Source organism: Aulonocara sp. 'chitande type north' Nkhata Bay, linkage group LG23 (genome assembly GCF_057382095.1).
Source record: "Aulonocara sp. 'chitande type north' Nkhata Bay isolate Kocher_YH1m ecotype deep benthic linkage group LG23, A_spYH_male_GT1.1, whole genome shotgun sequence".
Taxonomy (NCBI): domain Eukaryota; kingdom Metazoa; phylum Chordata; class Actinopteri; order Cichliformes; family Cichlidae; genus Aulonocara; species Aulonocara sp. 'chitande type north' Nkhata Bay.
In genome coordinates, this window is record NC_141365.1 from 5,581,448 (window position 1) to 5,597,219 (window position 15,772).

The 15,772-nt window shown below is 40.8% G+C and overlaps 1 protein-coding gene across 4 annotated transcripts in view; it reads right to left on the bottom strand.

The window, feature by feature from the left end:
• The window catches only part of LOC147301018 (guanine nucleotide-binding protein G(q) subunit alpha-like), a 33,694-nt gene extending 20,142 nt beyond the window's left edge, over positions 1–13,552 (bottom strand). Inside the window, exons 1-2 of one of the 4 annotated variants that reach the window (XM_086283007.1) lie at positions 13,337–13,552; positions 12,204–12,329 (exon numbers count right to left, since the gene is read on the bottom strand). In XM_086283007.1, the coding sequence (XP_086139133.1) occupies positions 12,204–12,324 (121 nt within the window). In that variant the 5' untranslated portion in view covers positions 12,325–12,329; positions 13,337–13,552. Of the gene's footprint in view, positions 1–12,203 lie in introns of all 4 variants that reach the window. The other 3 variants (XM_086283006.1, XM_086283005.1, XM_086283009.1) reach the window with 3 other exon arrangements.
• Positions 13,553–15,772: the final 2,220 nt, after the last annotated feature.

Sequence of the window (15,772 nt, forward strand, 5' to 3'; positions counted from 1 at the left end):
GAGAATTTATATTTTGTTACCCCATACCTCTTAGGCAAGATTCACACAGATATTGCTTCAATGCTAGACAGTGGTCGGGGATCACTGTTGGTGCGATCATCACACTGACAACATTCATTCATTACATTTAACACAACTAACAGTTAGCATTAGCCAGCTTAATGCCTGTACACTGTAAACAGATTACTCAGTGATCATCTTCAGTTTGAGATTAAACTGCACAGACACCAACACTGTTCCCAGGATATTTTTTATAATGTGGTAGCAGCCATGCTGGAGCAATATGAATAAAACAAAATTCGACTGGCTGACTCGTGCATCGGTGCTTGCAAAGTTGAACTTGGCAGCGCAAAGCAGAGCAACAGATACACAATTCAGTTGGGCAGCACATGACACACTTCATTTAACGTGACCGAAGACTGAAACACCCACAACATTTCAACCATACACCAAGCTTTAATCTGGACAAACTAGGAGAGTTTCTTACATCATGGCTGCACAGAGCACTCACTGGTGAACAAACTATTCAACATCCCTCATATACTGAGGGACGTTTATCCCATCTTTACTCTAAAAAAATAAATAAATAAATAATAATAATTAAAGAAAAAAAAATCTCCATGTATGAGTCATTTAGGGCTGCAACGATTCTTCGACACAGTCGATGACGTTGACTATGATTACGCAGAATTTTATTGTTGTGACATCAATTCTCAATGGGTCACTTTTAGGGAGTTTGTGCGTCGCATTGATATCTTGTTTATGTTAGTATAGTAATGTTTGTGTTTCTACGGTAATGTTTGAACAGCAATGTTAATGTTTGCATTTGTACAGTAATGTTTATGTTAGCTTACCTGTCAAACGTCTCAGGGTGATGCTTGCTAAGCTAACACCATTTCAGTTTCATTAGCTGAAATGTGACAGTAAAACATTAAACAGAAGTAGCTAACTAATAGTTAATATTAGGTAGTTAATCTGGGTGGGACTAATATATAGTGAATGCTACATCGTTTCCAATTCTGTTTTGTTCTGTTTAACTAGTAGGCATATCAGTGAGTTTGTCCTGAAAAGAGACTCTTGCACCTCTCAAATGGATAAAGTCATGACAGTGAGCATCTTTAGCATGGTTATCAGAAGCTAGGAGCATCATCTCAAAGATGAGAGCGAGCCTCACTTCAGAGGATGTTCACTGTAATCGTGAATTCATGAACTGAATCATCTATAAACTTCTTATTTTGGACTTGGGGGGGGGGGGGGGGGGGGGGGAATAAAAAAAAATAAATAAATAAAAATTCAGCTTTAGTTGAACTTATGGACAGAAGCCATTTTTAGTTTCCTATTTGCACATTATTTTCTCATTTAAAACAATTCTAGCACTTACCCAATATTACTTAATATTTTTATACATTACATTTTTTATTCTGACGGTCCTATTGAGCAATGTTAAAAATACATTTGATATTTTCAAATTCATACACTTCCTGGGTAATTACTGTAATTTGCTGTGGGACGAGAAAACAGGGCAATATTCACAGGTGGGCAGAATTGAGCCTAAAACAGGAGGTTTGCCCACAGGAAACAGATAAATGTTACTGAAACGATCGAAATAATCTTTAGTTGCAGCCCTACAGTCATAAATGTCAATACTAAAAGAGTGACAAATGGCTAATATTGACCAATATAACTTCCCAACTGAAATATCCAGATGTTTCCCTATAACTTGTTCTGATTGAATGCAGTTAGGTAGACCGTTAAAGGGAGAGTACAGTAGATCCTAAAGTGAACAGGTGCATTGCCCTTGCAGGTGCACATAAAATACTCAGAAGACAAGGCTGCTAATCCTTTCTTAATTAACTTGATTGCACAACTCTGTTGCTTGTGAAGCTCGCACACAAGAATTTCACTCACATGTGCTGTACCAATGTACCTGCACATGTGATGTGACAATAAAAGTGATTTGATTTGATTCTTGAGTTGTGACAGCAATAAATAAAATGTACCAAATCATTTTTACATCTTGAGAATGCATTGCTACAAGTATAAGTTTAACTGAAACACGAGCTGATTCAGAATTTACACAATAAAATACCATTTACCCAACTTTAGCCGGCTGACTTAAGGTGTCACTACAGTATCCGAGTTGCCATAGCTAAAATGGTTCATTTCAAACAATGGATAAACTGAGGCGCTGCATCAAGGATGAGTACAAAATAAATAAGGAATTATCTGAAGTTCATGATGATGCTGCTCGTGTCCAGTCCAGAGCTGATTTTAGCGCCAGTCCAAATCAAACAGATACTGTGGCTCTGTAGTTTTAGATAGCAGCATTGCACAGTGAGTGACAGCAGTGCACCTGGAGTTTTGCACATCTAGAACTCAGAAACCAGTTGTTTGCTTCCACTAACAATAAAAACAAAAAGCAATGTAAGCATGCATATGTTCTGCCTCTGGTGTGTCACATCTCATTAACCACAGGAAAGAAGAAGAAACAACCTTAAATTTTCCTTACACTTTAAAAAAAAAAAATAATAATAATAATAGGAAAAATAAATAAACCCACCATGCCCTAGTTAAAAATGCAGACAGACTTGTGGGCACCACATACCAGACACCTGCCAGGCCATTCCTCTAACCAACTGCTAATACATTTACAGCTACATGTGTACTTCAAAGACTGTTCCAGTGACCGTCATTTTTCACATGCCTTCCAAATAAGAGGCTGACTGGAAGGAATGGGTAAGGGGAAAGGGAACCCGAGTCTCCCGTCCTCCGTTTGTAGGGTTGAAATGTGTCTGCATAAAACAAGTGGACTGTAAAAGCACATCAAGATCTTCGCTGAGAGAAAGAATGAGAAAGAGACAGAAAAGGAGAGGGGCAGCAAGCTCAGGATCTCTATTCCAGTTTTGAGAAAATTCCTGGCATACTTTTCCTTCTAAAGGACTTGCATGTCAATTTAATCATTCTGCCTATTTTGGTTCCCATTTAATCAAAACACTTGTTGTACTGGAAGAGCAGCATTTCTCACTAGACAGAGGTTTCGTAGTTCACAATCACTCAAGTAATTGTGATTCATCTTCAACTTCACTTCCTTCTTCCTAGGCCAAGACTTTGTCAGGAACTTGTCTACAGCAAATTTGTTGCTGTGTAAACATGCAAAAAAAGCTTGTCTTTTTAAGTAGCTGCACAAGCATTACATGTGTGCATAAATACCAAAAGGAACAAGGAGGTAGTTATGTAGAAAGTGCTACCTACAGATATTTACTTAATTCTAGTGATTTCTCAAGAACGTCAGCAAACTGAAACTAGTTCTTTGTGTAAGTGCCACAGCTGCTCATGAAATACAAACCATTCATAACCGTGCCCAACAATGATGTGCTCTATTGAAAATGATCAATATTTTGATTGCTATGTGTCTGACATAATTTAATGGTTCTATAAGGCAGGTAGGCGGGGCCAGAAGGACTGGGCGGTCTTTCACAGGCCTGAATGCCACATAACTGCCGAAACTCTGGGTGTGCCAACATCAGTTTGCTAAACTAACAAAGCTGCCAGACAAACAGTGCAGAACTACTAACACCTACCTGTTGTGTCTTTGAACTACACTGTGAAACTCAAGCTTCCTTCTACCAGGTACAAGAGCTTAGGACTGCATATGTACACATCTGGGGGAAAAAAGCTAAGCAGGATGGCTGATGAAGTACAGGCATAGCAGCACTCATGACATAAAGTGGACTAATAAATCCTTTTACAACAGAACACATGGATCATTGGGTCTATTATGGTCGTCTGTGACGGACTACAGACGCTGCTTACCAAAAGGTCCAGCCTAGAAATGCTTGTTAAAGTAATTATTCAAATTTTACTAAGCAGAGGGCCAGGTAACTGTTGGGTCTATGATATTACACAGCCAAATCTTAGCAGTGTTCTCCCAGCAGATGGGAGCACTCTTCCTTACTTCTATGATGGCAAGATCTAAATAAGATCGTCCAGTGACAGCGATGGAAATCTGCAGTTCTCTCCTGTATTTTGTTGTGTCCAAGTAAACTGGAGCATAGCCATTTGACCGGAGCAATGTGCAACCACTTTCTGCACAGGTGTGTGGACGTTAACCTGCTGGCACAAGCACTGATAATGTTGACAACACTCAGCAAACAAATCGGACATTATGTATGCAAAGTAGGGCAGCGCAATATGGCCAAAAATATTTATCACGATATACATTTGAAAATTTGCGATAAGGCACTGCGCATGCGCGTTTTACCCACATTCTATCGCGATATTTCATTTTCTTATCATTGCCTAACATTATACCGGTATTACCGTGAACTATATAATATGGCCCTGCCCTAACGCAAAGTACGACAGATTCAAGCAAAATTTGAAATACAATTTGATTAAAGAATGTGATCAATGGTTTAAATAGCTTTCAAGTATGGATTTAACCTCATCTACTGGACTGCAGTTTTCACAAAGACACAATCTCTCCAGTGTGTCCTGGGTAGAGTTGCCAGAAAGAAAAACCCTAAGATATTAATACTAAAAAATGTTCAACAATAGTGATACAAACAGTGCTCTCTTTGCCAGGTGGCACATAATTTTACACGGTACTAGTGGTGCAACGAATCAAAAATCTAATGGTTCGGACCGGATCACGGTTTTAAGTCATGAATCGGATCAATTTTCGGATCAGCAAAAAAGAAAAAAAAAGACAGACAACTTAAGTATGTTTTGCCTATTAAAAACATTCAACTCAAGACTCATTCCACCCAATTATATAAAAACAAATTAAGGTGCAATATAGGGCAGTACAGGGCTTTGTATCTACCACTCCGCTGTGATATAATGAGCAGTCACGCAGCTTTCCGCTGACCTGGAGGTCCACCCGTTTGTAGTTGGGCAACAAAAGATGCCTGGGACAGTTCAGCCATAACTTTTCCTGCTCATATATGCTTGGAACGATCTTGTCACTGAAGTGGACGCGCAACAGGATACCATAGCGTGGCTCAAGCACGTTCATCACAGTTTAAATCCCTTGTTTTGCACAAGGAAATACGGCCTCCCGTCTGCAGCTAAACACCCCAGTAGCTTTTGTAATAGCTTTAGCCCGGTCGGACTGGGCAGCAAAGGGCTGCTTAAATACCGCAAACTCCTCTGCTCCTCCACTTGGATCGCTAGCGCTGACCATAACTATCGCTTGACAGACCTACCACGCGCACCATACACACACTTTTTTCCCTTCTTTTTTGAATCTTCGAATCACGTGCGTGCCGAACCGTGGAGTGGGATCGGTTCGGATTACGGATCAACCGTGATCCGTTGCACCACTACACTGTACCATGGCAGACCTTCCTCTCACCAACAACCAAAACACTCAATGTTCATCACAATGAACACTACTTTAAGAGAAATTTTAAGAGATCAGTAAAGTTCTTATTTCAACAACATTGAAGTAATAAACAGTTTATAAATGTTAACCTGGCCAACACACATAGTTAGCAGGGTAATTGCTAATAGTTACCAATGACCCATTGGCTACATTAGCCACCAGTTATCATTAACGCAGCGGTCGGCAGACTATAGTCATGGATGGAATATCAAACTGTGGCAGCTCAGACTGTGATCAAATGGAAAACTGGGAGGGTTGCTGGCTGTACAGAGCAGCGGGGGAACCATGGCAGAACTGAGTCAAGAGTCCAGAGTGTGAGGAACTAGTCCAAGCAAATAAGGAGTGATATCAGATGGACCAGCGACTGTTTTTACGTGCTGTCGTTAGAAACAGCGACGGTAAACCCAGCATGTGGCTCTGCCGTCCGCTTGTTTATTTTCCACATAAACCTTTCAAAATAAAGCTGAAGATCCTGTTGAGATTTTTCAAAATAAACTGAAATGATGACAAACAGAAGGACCAGTCAAAGAAAATCGAGGACCTTATTTCTAAACGAGGGGCTAGCATGGACATGGTTGGTTATGAAAAGTCTGACACGGACCAGAAAACTGTACTATGCAAATTATGCAGGAAACCGGTCCCCACCTCAGACTCAAACACGACAAACCTCTTCTGCTACCTACGCAAGAATCACGTGAGAGTACGGGGAGAGTTTACGGATGAGAAGCAAAAGAGAGCCGTCAGGTGCTGGAAACAAATAAACCTTAGGCTTTTCCCCGCAGCACGCCATGTAATAAATACAAATAAAGAAAATGGCAGCCATTACAACTTGTGTCTAAAAGTGTATAGTTTCACGCAACGGTCAAAACACGTTACTCCAGGTACACGACGACCAGCTGAAAACACTTCACGCAAGTCAAGTTGCCTGAGATTCACAGAATTTACTGAGAATGTAAAATGTTTGTGATATATATCGCTGTCGGAACGATAAATGTTTAAAATCGGGATATGAGATTTCACTGCATCCCTTCAGTGCAGATCAGTAGAGGCTATACTTCAAATTACTCCCACATAATGAGCTACCTACAACTCAACACCATAGTTGAGGGTGGGAATGTAGATCAACCAGTATCAGGAGCTTTGCTTTCCCAATACGTTCTCCCTTTATGACAACAGAGAAGATAATAATCTGACAATGTGATAATGAGATGAGCAAAGAGACACTTGGCTCAGCATTTTGATCAAAATGCTAATGCACACATGCACCAAGTAAAAATGGCAATGTAAAACTTGGAAAACATAGTTGGGGTTTAGAACTTTTGGTTTTTATTAAAAACAAAAAACAAAAACACAAATGAATGCCCTTATAGTCGGCCAAAAGTACATTTCTTAACATTTCATTGTCTCAGCAGTGAATTAAGCACTGCAAATTCATCAAAAATTAAAAGAGTAAGTTGCAACCAAAATCATTTACTTTCATCTTAATTCAAAGTTGATAAAAATGAGGTTTACTGCAGTGTGACCACTGCTGTTTACATTTCCACAATTCAAAGACAAACTCAAAACTGATTAACCAGTACGAGTATCTGAATACTCAGCTCCACATACAAGTCCTCGCTGTAACAACTGTCTATATCCTGCTAACAGCTGTGACATGCTGTCAGGGAAGCTGGTTTTATCACAGCTGACTGCCAAGTGCAAGTGAACTGTAAGTAGATCCAAATTCTAGGTGGGTGAATGTTAAAAACAAACAAAAGAATGACTGGTAGTTGATACTGTTATGCCACATTTCCAGAAATTAAGCTGATACGGATGACTTAACCACCATTCAGTACTGCTAGACATACATTTGCAGTATTTGAGAATCCAGGAAGGAAACACTGCCTTCAGCAATGCTATTATGGCTTTGACTATAGCTGATAAACCAGAGGGCATCCCCTACCATGGCCCACAACTGTATAAACACACAGATCTCTCTTTTGGGTCATTTTATCCTGTGTGTGGGTTGTTCATCTGTACTGTCTGCAGTTTTGTTATTTCTACCAAACCCAGCCATGCCAGCCGTTACCTTGGCAGCAGCTAACAGGGATACAAATAAATATGGCTAACAAAGGGCTTATCTGCTTGGCTTACTGTAAGCCTTACTAAGAGAAACCATAATAGGCGTAGGTAGGCTGTATACATGAAACATCCTTGGGTGTTGCCAAAAAACAAATACTCATTAACCCAGATACTACCAACCTGTTTGTGCAGTGCGTGCATTGACAGATGAAGTGTGTGTTCAGTGTATGTGCATACATGCATACATAAAGTGTCCTGAATCCCATTTCAGGTAAGTGTTCAGGTGAGTATCGGGGCCTTAGCGTTTGAGCGTACAAAATGTGCTTTATTATCCAGGTTTCACTGAATACGATCTCAACACCAAACAACAGCCACAAGCCGTTAAGGACTAGCCGATGAGCTGAGCGTTTTACTGCAGGGTCTACCAATACTAGAAATGTGGTAGCTTGTCATCTTACTCTGAATGTTATGGTTATTATAAAAAAAATGCTTTTATAAGAGTTGTGTTTCCCATGATTTATGCTGATGTGCTACAGTGGGGCACTGTGTGTTTGCAGGAGAGTTGCAGAGCAAACATAGCTGGGATAGTGACAAAACAAGAGGAATGGTTCAAAATACGTTTGCCATTGTTGCCAAAGCAGTCATAAGAACTTTACATAGCCGACGGCAGGGCTTGATTGATCGCATTTTAATACTAATGAAAATTAAAATAAGGATACTTTTTTTGCACTTCTGCTAATAAGCACTGTTTTCTTGTTTTCTAAATGAAGTACATTCATTTTCTTTGCAGCAGCGCATTTTCACCTTTCCCGAAAAGTTCAAGCTCACTTGCCGTTTATGCAACTTGAGCCAACGTGATTAAAAGGAAGCCCTTAGTAAACACGAGCCATCTAAAGGAAGAAAACAGGCTTTCAGTAGGTGAGCTGATAGCATGACCACTAACTAATATGTCTGCAGCCGCTTTGGTCTGACAATTGCTTGGGATTTCTCACGCGGTCCACTTTCTGCAGTGAGCAGCAGTTGGATCACGGTGGTGCTGCTTGCCCTGTGGCTACTCTGAAAGTATGGCCAAGGCATGCAAGTTCAGTGCTGCCTGGGCTTCTTTTTGCCCACATCCACATGTGCAGACTTCCCACAGTTTAGGATGCAGGCTAAGAGCAGGTCAGCATTTCTTTGCAGGACTTGCAAGTTCTAATTATGAATCCGCTCTCTACAGGATGACCCAGTGTCCCATACAATGGCCAACACTTTATTAATTTGCCTTCCCTCTGAATTAGATTTAAAGTAATAGAGAATACCCTATGAAAACTTCAAAAACTGCCTCATCTATAGGTGTATGAATACTCAGCCCCATAATGTTTAATATTCAAGATCACAATATCGATCAAAACAATTGTAATAATTATTGCTGCCTAAGCCAACAGTCACTATAAAAACCCATCACCACAAAGTCAATCAGTAAAAGACATTTTAACCCCAGGAAGTCAGAAACCAACTTATCAAAATATTTCAAAGAGTGTTTAAAGTTAAACACGTAGGATTTATTTTAGAGATAAGCAAACTTTTGACTCCTGTGGTGTTAAAGGATAATTAGGAGCAATAAAAGAAGTTTAGTTTAGTACAATTTACTGTTGTACTTTATTCCTGTAGCACTATTTATATATTACAACGGTGCAGTAAGACAAAACAGCAGTTCTACATAGATGAATGAGAAGTTATGGGAGCGCCAAGCAAAAAACATGCGTTTATTTCCCACATGCAGAATTTTATCTCTGTGGCTTCCGTATAGTTCTAACTCTTTCAAGGACAGCAGAGTCGGCTGCTGACATACATTAACTAAACTGATGGTTGCTGCTTTTGTCATACAAAAAATTAAATAAAGCCCTGGGCTTATATTAAGCAGGCTACCAAGTGTGTAAGACCATTACAAAAACACTTCAGCAGTATGAAAACGTTTGGTTTTCTATTTCTTAAACACGAACAAAAACGGATGCAAGCAGTTTTGACCGTTTTAAAGACGTTTGCACAATATGAGCAGTATTGCATGAGAAAACAGGTAGGTTTATAGGCAAGTTTTTCAGTCACATGACTCATTTAACCTTGAGTCAACAGTCGATCAACATAAATGCCTGAATGTCTCCAGTTATTGTTTGCACACTGCAGTGATGCATATCCTAAACTGCCTTTTCTTATGTTCACTGCTAAAGGACACTGTTACTTAACCCATCACAACGCAACTCTCTGCTCATGATTTATTGTTATATTTCTGAACGCAACTTCACATTTACTTTCAAATTTAAAATGAAAGGAAAATTATCCACCCTATTACCAATATCTGTCAAAGCTTCATCATTGTTCGGGAAGCCAATTAATCACAGCCTGTATATCACTTATAATTATCACAAGCATTTGTACTAAAACTCTGTATTCAGTAAGGAGAGCAAACAAACTGTACACATTTAATTACTTGTGACTTTCATTAGCTACAGAGCAGGCAGCGAGCACTCCTCTGACCCTGACTTTTACACCGTGTACTTACAGAAGAAATCAGGCCTGTTGCTGATAAACAGCTGGAATAATTGCCTTTCAATAAAACAGCAACACTAAAAGGCAACAGCCATTTTACCGCTATATCAAACCCAACTTAGGAGAACTATAAGCATACTGTACGATTAACTACTTTTGAGCTTCATATTCAATTTGGCACAAACGTTCAAGCAAAAGCAAGCAAATTCCAAGTGTCACTTTCTTCCTTCTTATAAGTCACAAAAATCCCAAATCTAACAGCAAATCTAAGAGGTTACAAGCCAGTGGAGATAAAAGATCTAAGGGCTATTATACATGCAGTCAAAAACATAATAAAAGCTACACTAAGCATGACAATCTATAAAAGGGATGAAAGAGGTCCATAATAGGCTCCACATGAAGAGAGACAACCAGACGGAGCTAAAACCGACGCTGTAGCTAGATAGCGCTTGGGTCTTTTTCACATAGGCTTAAGTAAACAGGCCATTTCTTGTTCTGAGAGGGCCTTTATAACAGCGAGCACGATCAGGCTGCATACAGTAGAAGGCAATGAGTCCGTGTTACCCTAATTAACAGAAATCACCACACTTATTTCATACAATTATTTCTGACCATCTTGTACAAAAAAATATATATATTTTTGAGTAGATACCCAATTACACCATTGCCATTTTGTTTCAGTTGAGCTTATTACACTGGGAGGTGAGGGATTTATGCAGTCTTTATACTGGAAGACAAGCATCTATGAAATTTCATGATGTCTGTGCAATACACAATAATAATCCTTTAATTAGCTCTTTTTCACCATTTTCTGTTTTCCTTCCTCCCAACCCCCATTTACTTCTGGTTACCATGAAGCATCGACTCCAGTAGATCAGAGTGACACAGGTATCAGTTTTAGCATCCGAATATAAAGAGAGGAGGAGAAAAGAAAAAACAATTGTTGGTTCTAGTAGGGCTGCATCTCAGTATTTGATTATTATAGAAAGGCATTTTGCCATGTCCTTTTTAGAACTTGGAAATCTCATCCAAGGTTAGGAACTTGACATTTTTGGGAGCATTAAAAAGAAAAAAGGCACTCAGAATAGTTCTCTACAAGAACATTTGATTAACAAAAAAATTATTTTAAACTGTATAAATTACACACGATCTTTCTTACAATCTAGTCATTTTTGATACCACAAGAAAACAGTTACTTTTTAATCCGCTTATTTTTAGTGTTAGATGCTGATGCGGCGGTTTGTGAGAACACCTTTAGCATCAGGAAGTCAGGATTCAGTTACCTGTGACAAACTACACAGTCTCTCAAATATCCTCTGGCATGTCAATGAATTTGTGCGACTTACTGTGAAGTTTACTTAAACTCTATTTCAGGTTACAACGCAAGACACAAACACCAAATGGCATTCAAAGGCATAATGGCTCTGCTAATCTACCTTTAACGCACACCTGAATAGCATTTCCAGCTCTCTGGAGAGGACTCATTTCCCACAGCAAGCCACCTCAGTGCAGGCCTTTTCTAGACTTAATTAAAATGCAGCCCTTGCTCATCACTGAAGCCACACTTCACTCCGAGGTGTGTGTGCACAGGAACAGGCAGAATCTACTCAGGGACAAAATATTTAGTAGTGGAAGCGTTCCAGTTTCTGACTGTAGTTCAAGTAATACTGGCCATTCACTTTCAAGAGTCTGTGTGAAGGGCAAGAGAGAAGCTCGCTGGCAAGATTTAATTCTCAAATAACCTCCTCCATCATTTACAACCCAGAACTGCTTACATCCACCGACCTTGGCCAGTCTCCTCCCTCTGCTGTCTTATGGGTGGTCTTCTAACAAAAAGAAAATCAGCAGGGGAGACGTTTCTCATGAATCCTTGTGGCCAAAGATGCAAGACTACGGAAGCTTTGAAGAAACACAGTAAAGATTACAGACTGCGGATTTTAATTCAGTCGCTGGTTTAAATTCCTGGGTGAGTGGCTGCTTCCAGCTATTCCACCGTTAGACTAAAAACACAACCTGAACCACACGAGTGCATTTTGCTTTGCATATCACATCACACGCAAATCCTGTGGTGATCGGAGCAATTTAGCTCGAGCAATCGTGGGTGTAGTTTTGCATGCGATTGCTGTAAAACAACACAATCACACCAGTGGTTTTTCGAGCCAGATGGTTTGTGTGTAGTGTGGGTGCATCCCGAAGCAAAGCAGTGTGAGACAGGAACCTGCAGACTTACCCAGCAGGAGCAGCTTCAGCTCCCTTCTCGCATCTCTCTTGTCTCGTCGGAGCTGCTTCTCGATCTCAGCGTTGATTCGTTTGGACTCCTTCGCCTCCTCACTCAGGCAACAAGCCATCATGGAGTCTAAAGTCATCACCGCATGAGCGGGGGGGAAGAAAGCCCGTTTGAGGAGAGGTGTCGGGCTTACACCTCACACAAAGTACCAGATAAAAAAAAAAGAAAGAAGAAGAAGGCCTCCTGTGTGCACAACAGTCCGATCCCAACAGGTTATATCCAGACACTGATAATGGAGCTCGATAGTCTCGTTGCTTGGTGCAGACTCTGGCCTCCCTTGTTGATGGCAAAGCTGCTGTCAAGTGTTAAATATTTGACAGCTTAACGTTAGTCAAAGTCTCCAGTAAAACCTCAGGCTACAGTGACTGTGAGCTCATCAGAAAAAAAGAAACTAAACATGTCTGCAAATATCCCGAGGAACTACCGAGGGTGCGAATAACCATTTTGATTTCATGGACCGGTATTAGTTTGTTAACTAGCCTGAAAGCTAAACGCTGCTAACGTTATAACCAAGCTAACAGGTTGAATTTTATCTTCAGCGCACTTTGTTTTCTTGCTTAGCCCAGTCAATTTAAAAATATATAGACATATATATTTTTCTTATACTAAACTACTACGGTCCCACACACAGCGGGACACAACTGCCTGGCGCGGCCACCACATTTGTCCAATCCCCTCTGCTGGCTGCCCGGCCGAGTGCAAGCCTAGCCGCCCCGAAATCAGCGCTCCAAGTTACGCCCGCGCAGTGACAACGAGCCCCAGTCTGTCCATCCAGAAAGGTTGGTTTACTGCCTCGAGTCCTCCACGAACCGCATGCACCTGTGCCGATCAGAGAAAGTGCGCGCTCAGAGCAGGTATGTCTCGCAGGCGGAGGCACCAAGTAACCAGGATAGGGGGCTAAATGGGAAGGCTAATTGTTAGCTAGCTAGGTTAGCTCAGAGAGCCTTCCCTGGAATTGCAGCCCAAAAAACAGCCAACTCCTACTGACAGAGAATCCTGACTGCATTAAACTAGCGTTCCCCAAAATAAACTCGCAAACACCAAACCCCCCTCCCCAAAGTGCCAAAACGTCTTACTGGCAGTCAAATTGACCCTTGTCCTCCGTGCATTTTATCGCTCCTGGTATTTTTTTTTTTTCCTTTTCCTGGTGGTGCTGATCGCTCCTCATCACCCACTCCTCAGCTCCGGTGTGGCGCTGTCGATTTCGTCACTTGGGATATAAGTGATTGATAAGAGGAAGAGCGAATCAACACGAGGCGTGTGGGTGTTTCAGGCGGGTCTTTCCAGCACGGTTAACTTCCCAAGTTTGCTTGAGAGGAAAAAGTCATCCTCTTTGGAGGCGTGTCGGAGGAAGCGACTGACATTTGACTGGATGGGCAACGCCCATCTCCTGTCAAAGAGCAGCGCACTCACATACAGCCTGTCTGTGTTGTGCAGTCCACTACAAGAGTTTCACCAGGTCATTTCCGAGACTACTCAAACAACGAGCTGCAGGCAGTGGAAATAAACTAAGCGGCCTTCTATTTAAGTGCAGTAACTGAGTGCTGTGCAGTTTTGAGATGAGCTACTTCTCCTTGCACTTTCGTTCTAAAGCACTTTTCATTAGTACTACTACCTTCCCAATAAGATGTAATATATGCCGCTCACATTCTGTATAACAACCCCCTTTCCCAGCTTGAAACTTTATAATATCTCATTTATCTGATATTTGAAGTTTAACATTTGTGTGATATTGAATGCAAGACTTGCCACTTCCTCCAGCCTATCCCTGGCATCCTCCGCTGTCACACCAACCCTCTGCATGCCCTACTTCATTAGATCCATGAATCTTCACTGTGGTCTTCATCTTTTCCTCCTGCATTACAGCTCCATACTCAGTATTATTATCCAGTATATCCACCATCTTTCCTCTGCACATTTCTCTCTAACTTTGTCTTCCCTTTCAGCCATCCTGCCATCCCTCTGTCACAAATCACCCCTGACACTCATCTCCACCTTCTCTCCATTTACCTTCTCTGCACGCTCACCTTTCCACCTGACTCCCTCTCATTCGCGCCCATGTATTCTGTCTTGCTTATCCTGACTTTCATTTGTCTTTTCTCCAGAGCATACCTCCACCTTTCCAGTGTCTCTTCCACCTTCTGCCTACTGTCATTACAGATCATTATTCCATTTGCAAACATCATAGTCCACAAAAACTCCTGCCTGACTCCATCTTTCAACCTGTCCATCACATTGCAAACAAGACACAGTGCAGCTCCTTCTGACGTGACTCATTTCGCTCATAGGCTTCAAAAGGACATATAAACGATTTTGTGAAACCGTCATTTGAAACTTTTTCTTGTTTTTAATGACTTGGAAATTTATTCACTATTTTATCGTTCTGATTTTATTACACTTATACGAAACAGGTCTCTGTTGTAAAGGAGACAATGGGACTCAGTGGGACTACCTGTAAATGAAATCCAAGTTAAATAAAACATCTCCACGCCTGCACAGGTATCTGGACTAAACTTGCTTTGAATGCCTTCCTGTACTTCCTCATTCTACCACCAAGTCTCCCTGTCCCCTTTCCTCTGTCCAGAGGATACAGCAAACCCCTTATTGGCACTTTCCTGCAGCACCACAGCTGTACTTTCCCAAACATCTAGTGACTCTTCCATCCCACTCACAGCTTGTCTCAACTCTTCACTGAACTCTGAATATTCTTAATTGTTCAACTTCCACCATTTAATCCTCCCCTCTCTCTGCACACGCTTCCTCTTCTTGACATCCAGAGTCATCCTGCAGATTACCATCTAAAGCTGCTGAGCTACATTCTCTCCTGCCACCCCCTTTCAGTCTCCTTGCTCTGTCAGACTGTACCTCCCTCCCCTCTCATAGATTACCCTATGCTCCTCCCCCTTCTTAAAGTGCATGTTTACCAGCCATTTCCATCCTGTTTGCAAAATCAGCTGCATGTACTATCATGCCAACAAACAAAGGAAACAAACAAGTCATACAGGAATTATAAAACAAAGTTTCACATATACTTAAGAAAGTGACACATGTACAAGGCCAAGTTCAGCAACTTGCACATCACATACAAATTAACAGAACAAATTGACTCTGAGTCATCGAGTACCAGCTGTGGGAATCTATTCATAATCACATATTCACTTTGCTTTTCAAACCCCTGACTCACTGTCGGTATACTTGCCTCTTAGAACGGTTATTAACGTGTTAAGTTTTGTACTTGAGTTTATGAGTGTGAGAGATTAAAAAAAATACTCAAGGTCTTACAAAAAATGGTGACAATAGTTTGTCAAAATTAAAGCAAGTAAACAAAACTAATGTTATGAAAGAGTCAAATGTCAAAACACAGGTTTGTTTTCTCATTTTAAAGGCTTATATTCTAATGTTGTCTTATATGTGCTGTTACGACTGATCACAAATAAATTTCAGTTATTGCTAATAATTACAAAACATATGAAAAAGAACTATATTTGAGTGAAATGTGCAATATTTTCCTC